A 15,532-nucleotide genomic window follows, 5' to 3' on the forward strand; every position below is an offset into this window, starting at 1 on the left:
ACTACATTTTCTAAATATCCATGCCACTCCTCTAAAACTCTAAAATGGGTCCCACTTATCTTACAACTACAATATATTTTAAATTATATTTTACATTAATATATAAAATGTGTAATGAAAATATATAAAATGTATCACACAATATACTAAAAATGAATCAAAATATCTAAATAATAAATTAAGTTAAATGAAAATTATACGAAAATATATTAAATAATGTACTACTTGACACAAATAAGTTATAAGAAAATACATCAATAAAATTATTAAACGTTGAAATAAACTACTACTACCTAAAAATATACTAAATTTTAAAATAATTTTTAGTTGCGGTTATTCTCATGCCCAAAACGTTCCCATATATGTTCTATTAAATCTTGTTGAAGGTGTCGATGAATTTGCTTATCTTGAACATGGTGTCTTCTACGTAGGAACTCGCGAAAATCAATATTAGAATTGTCTGATGGTGCAATTGGGTCATTGCCAAGATGATCATAAGAATAATCAAAATTGCCACCATATGTAGCACGCTCATCTTCAACAATCATGTTGTGTAATATGATGCACGTATCCATTATGCGCTTCAGAGAATCCAGATGCCAAGATCGAGCCGGGTTACGTATGATTGCAAATCGGGATTGGAGAACTCCAAATGCTCGTTCGATATCCTTCCTAGCGCCTTCTTGATGTTGGGCAAACAATTTTCTCTTTTCTCCTTGTGGCATCGGGATGCTTTTCACAAATGTGGCCCATTCAGGATAAATGCCATCAGATAAATAATAACCCATGTTGTATTCAGTACGATTTATTGAATAACGAACCTCTGGAGCTCGCCCTTGCATAACATCATTGAAGACATCAGATTGGTTCAACACGTTGATATCGTTGTTTGAACCAGCTACCCCAAAGAATGCATGCCAAATCCATAGGTCTTGTGAAGCAATTGCCTCAAGCATAACAGTGGGTTTACCATGATCACCTCGAACATACTGCCCTTTCATTGCGACTGGACAATTTTTCCATTCCCAATGCATACAATCAATACTACCCAACATACCTGGAAAACCACGTGCCTCCCCCATCTGCAACAGGCGTTCGATATCTTCAGTCGTTGGCTTTCGCAAATATTGTGGCCCAAATACACTGATCACACCCCTTGTAAACTTATCGACACATTTTAGTGTTGTAGTTTCACCAATTCTCAAATAGTCATCCACACTATCAGCAGATGTTCCATATGCCAACATACGAATAACAGCAGTGCATTTTTGTAGTGGTGAAATACCTGATCTACCAGTTGCATCAACCCTCAGCTGAAAATACTCATCATATTGGCTAAGAGCTTCAACTAAGCGAAGAAAGACATGTTTATGCATTCGATACCTTAGACGGAACTGCTCATCCGTGTACACTGGAGTTTCTGAAAAATAATCATTGAATAATCGCTCATGTCCTTCTTCGCGATTCCTCTCTATATTCCTTCTTTGGCTTCTAGGCCTACTTGAGCTCGCAAACTCTTCTTGTGCAAGCCTCAAAAGTTCTTCATCCAAGTCATCATTCATATAATCCATGAACAATTTTGCAATATGGGAAGGATTGGAAGGATCCATGTGAAGAGAAGTATGATATTGAATGTGAACAAAGAGGGAAGTTGAGAATGATTTTTTTTAAAGGAATGAAATTGAGAATGATTGTGAAGTTTGTTATGCATGTTATAATATTTATATAGTTATGAATAACGGCTAGTTTATATTGAATTTAAAAGCTACTGATTATAACGGCTAGTTATATATATTAGCAATTCTCATATAATAGTTACATATTCTGAGATAACGGCTAGTATAATGGCTATAATTAGCTTTTCTTTAAATTGAATTCTCACATAGAACATACATAATAATCAGTAGCATAGCTAGCTTTTACATAATAAGTAACATTTATTAAGTCCAACATAAATAAGTCTAACATAAATAAAAATGGCTAGTCATAAAACATACATAATAATATCAATTAAGTCCATATTTATCTCTAATCATGCCACACAAATATTCATAATCTTTTAGTTGTCTTGCATTCATATTTGACGTATCCTTTAAAAGAATTTGTAAATCATCGATCTTCGACCTTTCCCTATCATTTTCGGTTCTTTGTAGCTCCGCATCAACCCTTTTCCTCTCTATCTCGACCTTTTCACTCTCAATACGTGCATAATCACGTGCAAACACGGATACTAGTTCAAACTTTTTGTCGAAGTTATATTTCAAAGTATCAAATTTGGTAGCAGACGTTTCTTTAAGCTTTTCTTTTTCCTTCCTTTTAGCCGCCTTTTGACCGATTGGACGCTTCGGCGGATTGTATTCGCTTGTTGGTGTTGGTGGGTTAGAAGACGGCGAATATGCTCCAGAAGTTGAATTCTTTGTTCTTTTTGAAGAAGGTTCTAATGAACCTGCACTCCATTTGGGTTCATCCTTCATTAATCTCCACGCACCCTCAAATGTGAATTTTCTACGCATGTCGTGGTGAAAAATATCATGTGCAGCCAAAATAATGTCGCTCTCGGAGCTACCACTTTTTTTCAAACCAACGGCTTGTTTGTAGCACCCAACAAACTTATTAACAGAAGGATTGATCGTTTTGTGCCATCGACCTTTTAGTGCCATGAAATTCCTCTCTGGACAATTTTTGTCGCGGTGCTTGTTATAAGCTTCACTAATCCTCTTCCAAAAACAATCTCCTTTTTGATCAACTCCAACAATCGAGTCCTTTGAAATGTTGAACCATGATTGAATGAGAAGTTCATCCTCGTTTGGTTGGAATCTTATTTTCGGTGTTTTTACAGCCGGTGCAGATCCAATTTCTTCATCAAGATTTATAGATTCCAAGCCACCTTGAGTGCAAGATTTAGGTGTTGAAGTCTCTTGATCATTTGATTGCACACCACCATTACCAATATGAACCTCATGAGACATACTGGGGTTAGTTGATTGAGATGAAAATTGTTGAGATTGATATTGATAAGGTGAAGTATGATATGGGTAATTTCCAAAGGGTGGATTATTTTGTGGAATTGGAATAAAAGGAGAATTTAAAAAATTTGGATTATGATGTGGATTTGGGTTATGAGATGTACTTCCAAAATATGAGGTGTTTTGTTGATTTGGGTTACAAAGAGGATTACCACCATTTTGTATATAATTGGACCAAAATCCTTGATTGTTGGGGTTCATTTTCAAAAGAAATGTGTAGTTTTTTTTTACCATGGAATAGGATAAATAATCAAATATATATGTTAAAAAATTTAGTTGTTGCATGAGTGAAAAAAAAAAATATTACCGTTGCATGAGTTAAATATGTATGATGAGAAATGTATAGTTTGTTGGCTTGAATAAATGTACATTACCGTTGGACTTCTCTTCAATAATATAAATATTAATTAAAAGAAAAAAAAACTCAAATGTAATAGAAGATGTGCACAAATCTGACAATTGCAGGAAAAGGAAGGTAGTAATGCATTACCACCATGGATAGTTTAACTACTCAATTTCAATGTCAATTATCCATGATCTTATGACACAAAAGCATTGGGCAGTGTGATACCACCCATATATGCAGCCGATGTGCATGCTCTTAGGAGCATTGTGTTTGTACTTAAATGGTATTAATTAATGTTCGTATTTTACAAATTACCACAAGAAAAATAAATATCGACTTATTTTTTAACTAGGTTTTTTTATATATAAGGTATTTCTTACTAACTTGTTACGTTTGTTCAAATTTTGGAGCAAACAGACAATGCAATATAGTAATGTATGTTTCTCTCTTCGTTAAAATTGGCTGAACACACGTTCAAGTTTCAACTAGAAGCTTGTGATTGCAGTTTCAAAGCATTGCACTCTATTTAGAGCACTACTAATCAATTTCACATTATTTTTCAAAAATCAAACATGTTATAGTCCCTCAACATAGTTCTATCACAAAGAACAATTATTAACAGAAAATTTCTTTGTTAAAAGTCAAGCAAAGATGAGGGTACTCAAGCATACTTATACACTCAACAGCAGAAAATTAAGCAATGTGGGATAAATAACAAACTACAATCAACTTTAAAACCAACTTCAACACTCACCCTCACATCTAGCGTGGGATTGGGTCCAATTCCAAAACTGCAATCCATAACCCGACTCACCTTGTTAAATTGACTTGGATCTCATCCCAAATGCTAACTTAAAAGATGAAGGTTCTAAAACATACTTATACACTCAACAACCTGAAAACCTGAGCAATGTGGGACAAATAACAAACTACAAACAACTTCAAAATTAACTTCCACAGAAAACCTGATCAATGTGGGACAAATAACAAACTACAAACAACTTCAAAATTAACTTCCACACCCACCCTCACGCCTAGCGTGGGCCTGAGTCTGATTCCCACATTATAATCTTTAACCAGGCTCTGATACCATGTTAAATAGGTTTGGATCTCATCCCAAAAGTTAGCTCAAAGGATGAGGGTACTCAAGCATACTTGCACACTCAATAGTCCGGGAACCTGGACAATGTAAGACAAATAACAAACTACATGTTAAGAATCATGGAATCATAGGGAGAAAAGTCATAGATGTAAGCAAAATAGCAAGCATAAGAGTACTCATGAGGGAGATACTCAAAGTAACTCATTGTAGAAATGAATAGATTGATAAAAGATAATGAATGAGTACAATAGTGTTCCTATATATAGAGATTAGTTTGAGTAACTACCTCTAACTAACTTCTAACCAAGCTACTAACTCTAGTTTACTTATCAACTAACTATAGTTGATTACTAACTCTAGTCTAACTACCTTAACTAACTCCACATAACTTCCAACTATCTTAACAGCCTCCCTCAAACTCAAAACGGGGAAATTCGCCAATTTGAGTTTGGAATTACATTGATTATTCATACTAAAGTAACTAAGTAAAATGGGGTTAAAACTAGCAAATGAAAAACAAAACTGATAGGAAATGAGGTGGCACAGGTCCAATGTTGATTTCTGATCCTCCCATAGCCCATGCCTAATGGAGAACTTGCAAGCAATTTCCAGTACGGTACACACACTGCCAAAACTCTAAGCACAAGGATGAAGGAGAAACACTTAACAAATTGTGCTTTGTCAAAACAGCTTGTACCAAACGCGCTTTTCAAAATCACTTTTCCAGAATCTGATGCAAAACAATGGTTTCAAAAACATGCTTCTATATGGCTTATTTAACATGAAACAAGGAAACGTAATTATCTTCTTGATGATCTGCAAGCGCTTTTGAACGAAGAACAGCTTATGTAAAACACACTTCTTCTGAAAATAGCTTGAACATGTGAGAAAGCTTGAGACTCTGCTGAAAACTCTTACGCGTTTCTGCTCATTCTTCAACTAGCTTATTTCAGAAGCACTTTTCTAAAAACAACTCATTCAAAATGAATTTCTGAAACGTGGTATTTGAAGTATGAACCAATAACAACCTTTTCAAATGCGATTCTGAAAACTGTAAACGCCTGGTGATTCTGCAAACGCAATGCTGATTCCAAACAAGAGACGAAAAATAGCCATAAAAGTGATTCTAAACACAAATCAGAATCAGGACGTGCCTCCCTCGATCCCAAGGTATCCACCACAACCGGAATTGAATTTGTCGAAGAACTGTGAAAACGGAGAACAGCAAACACGAACCAATTCTTCCGCCGGGATCGAAATTGATGATTGATTCATCATGTAACTTGAAAACACGAAGCTGATTGTTGACGACGAAAGCAAGTTGTTCAGCCTGTTTTCCGACGAACAACCACGAGGCGAAAGGCCTCACGGAGACGACGCCGTAAACAGGGCTACACAATCTCACTGGTAAAATTGTGACGAAAACTTCCGGCACTTCAGAAACAAAGAAATCAGAGTCGCAATTCGTCAATTCAGGTTCAAGAATTTCCAATTTCTCATCTTCTTGCAAATTAACAAACACAGAATTGTCTTCATTTACGATGTTGCTGCAAGGAGCAACAAGAACACATGAAATCTCCCCAATCTTGATGGAGAATCCATCAAATTCTGGTGCGATTACATGAGTTGAAACTGGAGTAATTGGAGACTCGAAACTGCCAAAAAAGATGCGATCTTGAGAAGATGAAGTTTCCGGAATCGCAGAAGCAGAAGCTGCATCATCAGATTCTTCATCTTCATCGGTGTCTGAATCGAAAGCGGAAGCATCATCAACTTCCTCCCTAGGGTATCGCTCTGATACCACATTAAGAATCATGGAATCATAGGAGAAAAGTCATAGATGTAAGCAAGATAGCAAGCATAAGAGTACCCATGAGGGAGATACTCAAAGTAGATTGATAAAAGATAATGAATGAGTACAATAGTGTTCCTATATATAGAGATTAGTTTGAGTAACTACCTCTAACTAACTTCTAACCAAGCTACTAAGTCTAGTTTACTTATCAACTAACTATAGTTGATTACTAACTCTAGTCTAACTAACTCCACATAACTTTCAACTATCTTAACACTACAGACAACTTCAAAACCAACTTCAACATCCACCCTCACGCCTAGCGTGGGCCTGAGTCCAATTTCCACATTGCCACTTGTCATATGACATTGACACCACAATGTCACTCAAGTGCTATCCCTATTTTTCAAAGGTTGTATTATATGCTAACACATTTAATCACGTTATTGCTTCATTATTAATTAATACAAGCTAGTAATTACACCTCTTTTTATAAGCTAGTATGTCTCACATTTTATGGATGGTAACAACTATTTAATTGAAGTATACAGGTATGAGTTTTTTACATTTAAAAATATTCAAAAAAATAATACTCATGTTTGTTTTAAACAAATGCAAAAAATTGTTGAAATTCTCAAGTTTATCTATGCATTACCTTTCTAAATTACTTTCAATTTATGAATAAGTATAATCACGTATTTGCTTCATCATTAATACAATTAACTTTTTCATTGGTCAAAACTATAATTTATTTGTAAACGAAAAAAATGCACTAATGTTTCATGGACACCCCATTTGGTCCATCCATCCATTGAGTAGCCACTTTATCTCTATCTATCTATCTCTTTCATCTTACCTGCCGCTCTTCTTCACCTTCTCCCGCCCCCACCCCCACCCCCAATGGCCTCCTCCTTATCTCTGCTATCTTCAACGCCAAACCCACTATCATTGTCACTTACTTTATTTCTCTAATCTAAGATCTTTCTCTCCATTGGCAACCGTGTTGGTGGCTGCGAGTTTCACTTCGTCGACTTTGATGCATCTCTTCCAACGACCTTGAGCTCAGATTCATATTGTCTATGATGACGACCATATCAACGTTTTCAAGGTAGCCGACCAAATCCATGTTATTGACGTCGACATGAGAGCGGATGGATGGGGTCCGAGAGTAACAAAGAAGGCGAATGAGAGAGGGAAGTCTAGGCGGCCGAGACGAGAAGGTAGAAGTGGAGGGGTAGGGAATGAGAGAAACATGGAAGATATATATATATATATATATATATATATATATATATATATATATATATATATATATAGAGATATTTCACAAGCATTTTGTTTTTGGGCTAAATTGTATATTTAATCCCTTAATTTATTTTGTTGTTTTTATTTTAATCCCCTAAATAATTAACGCCATTTTGATCCTTTGACTTATACTATGTCAAAATAAATAGGAGAGAGAAGGTCAAGATTTTTGGGTTTTGGTGCAATGAAAGAATAAATAGGGGTCGTGGTGAGTACTCTGAAAATAAATGGATGGAGCTGGACTGGAATTAAGATGGATACCATTCATTTGGTATTTATAAGGTGATTGTTTTTAGGGTCTTGTTAACAAGTGTTCTAAGGATATTTATTAAGAATTCACAAAATAAAAATAATTGATAACTTTTATATAGAAAATGTTACTTTTTGATTTTTCAATGTATTGAATATACAAATTTCAAGATAAAGTTTCCATTTAAAACTTCTTATCAAGTGCCCCTAGGACACTTGTTAACATTTCCCTTATTTTTAAGCCCTCAAATTGTTCAAACTCTGAAAACTCTGATGTAAGTTCCTTTTGATCTTCAACTATATGAGAAAGGGCTATGGCTACGGTAGGCGACCTTAATGGGTCTCCTACTATAAGAGACTACAATTTTATTTTATTTTTTAGTTTTTAAATTGGTTGTGAGCCATTGGATTTAGAAAGAACATTTTGAATGGCACAGATTTCTTGGCAGATTGACCCACTAGGATAGTATATTTTAATCTTTAAAGTTGATATTTAATAACTTAAATGATTTTGCAAACAATTTACGTAAAGGGTGTTATTGTCAACTATATACATCATTTAATGAATGAATCTAAAATGTTAGTTTTTGCTTATAATAGTGACCGGAGGGTGCACTTCAAACATAACCCTAATTAATACTAGATGCATTTATTATTATTTTTTCAAACATAACCCTAATTAATATTACTAATTTACCTTTTTTTTTATATTTTTTTTTTTACGTATATTTACCTTGGAATATGAAAAAGTCAAATTTGAATATACTACTAATTTACCTTATATCAACGTTTATTATTATTTTTTTCAAACATAACTCCAATGCCACAGTAGGACACAAAAATATTTATTTGGATACATCACGATGAAAGAATGTTCAATGACTAATCAATCTAAAATATCTTCTAAACAATTAATAACGTATGAGAGCTACCAATAATCAAATCATGTGTGATAGCAATTTTTAATCACTAATATTAGGGTTAATTAAGTTTTTGGTCCTTATAAATATCTGCAGTTTTGATTTTAGTCCTTATAAAAATAAATCACACTTTTTAGTCCCTACAAAATTTTCCGTTAGTGTTTTTAGTCCATGTTAAATTAAAATTTGTTTAGTTATGAAGAAATTGTGAAGGAAGATGTTCTTCTCGTTTCAGTAAAGGCAAGGAAAAGAGGAAAGGTATTACTTTTGAACTACCCAAAATAACCCCAGCACTCAATTTGTATATGTGACTAATATAATACTGATTACCTGCAACAACAGGTAACTAATACTGGGTTGACCTACACATGTAAGTTATAAGACCAACATAAATAAATAAAAAAAAAAAAAAAAAACTTGTAAAAGCATGCCATGCACCATGCAAGACCCATAATGTATTTGGTGATAAATGGAGATGATGAATTTTTATTTTTATTTTGGAATTTTTGGATTTGAGATGAAGGTGATGAATGGTGAGGATGAAAGTGATGAATGTTAACATTTTTTTCAAAAACTAACGAAGATGATTTATTTGGCTAACGAAGTATAAGTTGAAGGACAAAAATATAATGTTAATTAGTTAAGGGACAAAAATGAAAATAAAAAATTAAGTTAAAGGACTAAATATGTAATTTATCCTTGTTTTTTTATATTAATTTATTTGTTTTTTATTTTCTATGAGTCACATAAAAAAGATCATGTAGGTTGGTGTCAAATAGATGTATGAAATTAAGGGTTGCGTATGTTTTAGGACCAAAAAAATTTATCATTTTTTTTTGTGATTTTTCCTCCGTATATCATGAAAGGATAGATCATAATTAAAATGATGAAATGTTGGCAAAAAAATCAATAAACCACCAATATTGTTATATGATATTCATAATATAATCAAGTGATTCATTGTCTGAACTAAAAGGACAAACACTACACATCAATGTTGTTTAGAGATGAGGATGGATAGGACATAAAAAAAATAATGTACGGTCCCAAAATATCAATGGAATTTTTCAATTTACTTTAGGGACATTTAATTGCCATGTAAGATCTATAATAAATTCAAGTGATCAATTGATTAAGCCAAAAGGATAAATGTGACCAATCAATACACTTTAGAGACATTTTATATTATTCAACATAATAAGTACTAAAATTTATTTAATTGAAGTAAACATTATATGAGAGTTTTTAGGCTATAAAGTGATCAAACAATTTTCTACTAGTTACATGCAAAAGAGGGAAAAGTATGACTGAAGTTCTCAAGCTTGTTTATATCATGATCATATTTCTTTACATATTTCTTGTTGTAGCTGACACTGATCGTAAGCCTTTTATCATCCTTTTAGTTTTTTTACCTTTGCGAACTTTCATCCATATTTAGTAACATTTTTTTATTCTTATTTTCTATCACAGCATTCGCTTTTTGTATTAAAGATTCTAATTGTGGACAAGATCTATGTACATCTCCTAATGAAGTTCCAGAATGTAGGTTGCTAAAGTGTCAATGTATTAAATCATAGGTAAGTTGAAAAATAGTTCTATATTATGAATAATATATAGTTTTATTTGCTCATCTTAATGTTACCAGTTTTATGTATTTTTTAATACTTTGATGAATATTTCACATACTTTTTCATTTCTCTAATAACTATACAAGTGTATTATTAATATTAAGTAATTTGTTACCTTTTTTTCTTCTTATAATTGATATAAAGAGGTTAATAAGTATGACATAGTTATTTGATATATCACGTGTGAAGCTTAGAAGTCATCTTTAAACCTCAAAGGAGTGGTTGATTTATATTGTGACTTTAGAATATTATTTTGTGGATGTGTGAATATTTTATCAAGCTATGTGACATAATTATACTTGATATTGTGTGGCTTAAGTCTAAGAATGAGATGATAATACTTCTTCAAAATTGTCTTCCAAGATGAATAAGGTTAAAATGGTACATGAATGACCTTGGACAAATAAGACAACAATGATACATGGTTGATGACTAATGACAAAGATTAAAAAACGGTTACAATGGTAATCGGTGGATAATGTGATTGTTAGGATACATCTTAGAGAGGTGGGGGTGGTGATCACTTGCGATTTGATGCATCGTGGTCATTTAAATTATTTATAAAGGGGGGTAAGCATGTTGAATTGGTGACAAAGAGGTCAACTTAGGGTGTCCTTGATGGCAAGATCCTGACCCTAAGAAGTTTGATGAAAAAATTATAATTGTCCTAGAATGGATATCTTGTGGTAAGTCATAGGAGATAGGATTCCCTTTAAATAAATAAATAAGGTTAAAATGCACTTTTGATCCCTCAAGTTTTCTAAATTTGTAATTTTGGCCCCTCAAATTTAAAAATAGCATTTTTGGCCCTTCAAGTTTCACCCCTTTTGCAAAATCGTGACACCCCTTAATTTTGACTCAGTTAAAGCTGACGTCGATATTTTTTTATATTAAATGTTGCCACTTGTGCATACACGTGGAAATAAATTAAAAATAAAAAAATTGAAAATTCTTCTCCATTCATCTTCAACCCCAATCTTCATTCCTAATTTTCTTCTTCTTCATCTTCAACCCTAATCTTCATCCTCAACAAATCAAAATTGAATCACTTTGCCGAATAAGAAATCGAAAAGCTTTTGTATCTGGATGAAAGGTTATGTATTTGTGAAAAGCTTGCTTGAGAAAAGCTCATGTATTTGCAAAAAGCTTTGTTGGTTTAGGCTTGAGTTGAATTTATTTGAGTTGTGTTTTGATGGATCAGAATTATTCTAAACCTTTTTTTTAGGCTTGAAGATTGGAACGGAATTAGTGTTTGATAAAAAAATAAAAAATAAAAAATAAAAAGAAAAAAGGTTCCATTAGTTTAGAACAAAATTGTTGTTTGGATTTGAGGTTATTCCTGTTTTAAATTAGTTTGGTTTGTTTGACTAAATTTAATTATTGAGGATGGAGATTAAGGTAGAATGAAGAACAAGTTGGGTTGAAGATGAATGGAGAAGATCTTTTCAATTTTTTTATTTTATTTTTAAGTTTTAATTTCAATTTTCAACTTTTAAAATTTTTTATTTTCATTAATTTCCATGTGTACGCACAAGTGGCAACATTTAATATAAAAAATATCCACATCAGCTTCACCGAGTCAAAATTAAGGGGGGCTATGGTCTCGCAAAGGGGGTGAAACTTGGGGGGTTAAAAGTGTTATTTTTAAACTTGGGAGGTCAAAATCGCAAGTTTGAAAAACTTGCAGGGCAAAAATGCATTTTGCCAATAAATAAAAAATGAAAGTTTGTTTGATTAGTGCATTTTGAGTAACGCTTGGTGTGTGTATGTTTTGATCGTTTGTTTGTGAATGTGTACATCTAATATTACCTTATGCCTTTAAAATGGTATAAGATATACTCACATCTTTTTTGTATGTCATCTTCTTTTATGTATTATTATATATGCAGATTGTAGTCTACATTTCATGAGAAGTGAACGATGGCACTTTGCTTGTGTGAGTAGAGTATAAACTTCAATTTAATTATTCAGTTTCGTTGGGGTTATTGTATTCCTTATTAGATATTTGTATTGTTATAATTGACTTTCATAAGCCAAAATGTTGTATTATTGTTATTTATTTTATTTCGCAAACTTATCTTTTAGAAATGTGAAAAAAATAATTTGCGCCAAAGTTTTAATACTTTTATGAGTTTTTTTAATGCAAAATTACATTTTTAGTCCCTTAACTTTATTTTAGGTTACAGTTGAGTCCTTTATCTTTTTTTCATTTCAATTTTGTCCTTTTGATCCATTTACATATGAATTTTTAAGCTGAAAATTCATGATTTTATTTTCTTATGGTCTTTCAATCTTCAAATTTATGATCCTTGTCTATGTTTGCATAAGAATATTTAATTTGAAGCTTGAAAATGTATATGAAAATGGACAAAAAGGACCAAATTAAAATGAGAAAAAGATAAATGACCAAACTATTGCCTAAAATTAAGTTAAGGGACTAAAAGTGTAATTTTATCTTTTTTAACGTTGGTGTGTAATTCCACAATATAATGTCTTTTGTCACACTCTCTACCATGAAAGTGTTTAAAATGCAATGTAATATAAATTGTAGGTAAAATTTGTTTCAATTTAAAACACTCGTACAAATAGATAATATCATATAATTAAACATGTGGAATTAACATAATCAATTGAAGAGTTCATTATTAAATCAATATATGACAACCACAATACTTTTGTCACATTATACATAATTTAATCTAGGGTTAATAGTGTTTTTCACCTCTGTAATATATATCATTTTTGATTTTCGCCCCTATAAAATTTTCGGTTTGATTTGCACCTTTGTAAAAATTTTATTTTTCAGAAAACACCCCTTATAGGCCATTTTCAGAATTTTTTTTCAAGAAATTTTGGTTTTTGAATGGCCTATTAAGAATGTTTTTCGGAAAATAAAAATTTTACGAATATGCAAATCAAACCGAAAATGACATATATTACAAGGGTGAAAAACACTATTAACCATTTAATCTAAAATAACTCAACATACACCTATGAAGCCATATTCATCAACCAGTCATATTGTAAAAATATTAAATTAAATAAATGACATGTCATGAGAGATGAGTTGATTAAATAACACATAGCCTAATTTCATGGTTCCGAGTTCCGACGACAGTCTAGGCACAATAATCATGTTTGTGCAACCTAGGGATCATAAGACATTTCTATTTAATAAGGTGGCATTTAGGTTGGGTCGGAGGAATTCTTTCCCACTATAAGAAAGTAAATTTTAACTGTTGAATTAAATGGAGAGTACATTCTTATCATACTTCATCATCACTATATTATTTTTACACCTTTTCACCACCACCAAATTCAACAACATCGATAGTCTTTTCCACACTATATTTTTTTTCTTTCACCTTCATCACTCATCCACCACCACAAGCTCAACCATGGCTACCATTCCAGCAACCTTTTTTTTTTTTAACAGTACCATTACAACAACTTGAACAAAGTTGGAAGATGAATGAAAAAATACCCTAACTTTGTTCATAAAAATACCCAGATTTTTTTTTTTGAATTAGCAAAAATACCCAGATCTGATTCCAAATAATTTTAGTTTTTGATGTTTTTTTTAAAAAATGATTTAAATAAATAAATAATATTAGTTTGAATAAGTCTTATTTTTAGTTGGGAGAGGAAATAAAACTGTTGTGAATTTATTTGTTGAAGGTGTCGTATATCAATTGCTCCCTCCTTGTCTCCCAAACTTGCTTCCATGTGGGAATGTATTTTGCAGTACGTCAACGCCCATATGGAACCTTTGCGAGGTTACCAACCCATAATCTGATAAGGGTCGCGTTAAGATCTCCTTCCATCAATCGGCGATGGACCAAATCTGGGCGATGATTCATGGCATATGAACTGGCCATTACCGTAGTCACAGATCGCCGATGGTGGAATATCGGATCTGAGGATTCCGACGAGATCGAATCAGAATGGTTTTTTATCACACTTTTACGCTATTAAACTATGTCAGTATGATGGCATGATTTTGAACAATTTAGTTGATGTTAATCATCCACCATTTCTCTAATTTTTTTTCCTTTTTCAGCAAAAAAAAATGTTTTATTTTTGTTTTGAAAAAAAATCTAGTATTGAGGGTCCACTATAAAAGTGTGCTCTTTATTTGATCTAGAGATCGAAAAGTGACTTTTCCATGGTGGGAAAGAATTCCTCCTATCCACCCTAAATGCCACCTATTTCTATTTATACTTGTTATATCTAAGAATCAAACTCTTTCCTACCTTAATCGACAATTTGTGTATTTACAAACATAATTATAGAAGAATGATTCTTGTTGTCTAAGTTTAAGGAAAAACTGTGGAATTTAAGGATAAAGAAAAAAGCTGATTGTTCTATGAAATTTGATTGAAACATGAATAAATCTACGAAGTTACCTATCAAAGAATGGTTTTGATCAATGAGAAACTATGTTGGTATTACACTCCTCAAATTGATTGATCCATACTGACAAGTGGAACTAAAAATGGTTTAAAATTGGATTTTTTTTTAGTATTTATGAAACTTAGGTGCTTTCAAACTCAAGAATCGCTAAAGATTTAAATGACAAAATTTTGAACTAGTATTGCTTAAATAACTTAGGGTTATGGTCTCCAAAAGGTGATGTTTGTGTTGGATTCAAATTTTGATCTCTTATAAAGAGTAATGTTTTTCCTTTTTGAATCAGATAACTAGAAATTGAATTTCCTCCAAACATTAATCTATTTATGAAGTAAAACTATGCTCATCTCCTATGATTTGATATTAATTGATATTGATGTATACATTAATTGATTAATTCACATAATAGATTTTATTGATTTTGTTTGTAAAACATATTCTAACATATTCCCTATTATCCAATTGATGTCTAATAATTCAAACATCTAACAATAAGCACAACTAAATCAAAAAGCCTAAAAATAAAATAACAAAAACTTGGGGGTGTTGCACTCTACCTCCCTTAAATGAAACTATATTCTTGAAATTTGTCTAGAAATAATGAAGATACGTAATCTCCGTCTTTTCCTTAAATTCTCATGTAACACTTTTGTCGGACTGTCATCCCTAAATCACCTTCACCAAGGGATTTGTTTTCCTCTTAACTCCTTATTCACCTGATTTGTTGTATATCCTTTTCATCAAAGCTTCA

General features: G+C 32.2%; 2 protein-coding genes and 1 long non-coding RNA gene across 3 annotated transcripts; 1 reads left to right on the forward strand and 2 right to left on the reverse strand.

Annotated features, from left to right (window-relative positions):
* Positions 1-262: 262 nt before the first annotated feature.
* Positions 263-1,675, reverse strand: LOC112421403 (putative nuclease HARBI1). The gene has a single exon (XM_024783063.2). It carries the CDS (start codon positions 1,608-1,610, stop codon positions 324-326), a length of 1,287 nt encoding a protein of 428 aa, XP_024638831.1. The 5' UTR covers positions 1,611-1,675; the 3' UTR covers positions 263-323.
* A 331-nt stretch (positions 1,676-2,006) lies between these two features.
* LOC25492488 (glutathione S-transferase T3) lies at positions 2,007-2,969 on the reverse strand. Its single transcript, XM_013600639.1, has one exon. The coding sequence runs from the start codon at positions 2,967-2,969 to the stop codon at positions 2,007-2,009; it is 963 nt and encodes a 320-aa protein (XP_013456093.1).
* Positions 2,970-9,961: 6,992 nt separating this feature from the next.
* Positions 9,962-12,484, forward strand: LOC25492491 (uncharacterized). The gene is made up of 3 exons (XR_003011320.1): positions 9,962-10,122; positions 10,214-10,320; positions 12,261-12,484. It is a non-coding gene; the product is annotated as an uncharacterized lncRNA (long non-coding RNA).
* Positions 12,485-15,532: the final 3,048 nt, after the last annotated feature.

The sequence above is a fragment of the Medicago truncatula genome, chromosome 4 (assembly GCF_003473485.1).
Source record: "Medicago truncatula cultivar Jemalong A17 chromosome 4, MtrunA17r5.0-ANR, whole genome shotgun sequence".
NCBI lineage: Eukaryota > Viridiplantae > Streptophyta > Magnoliopsida > Fabales > Fabaceae > Medicago > Medicago truncatula.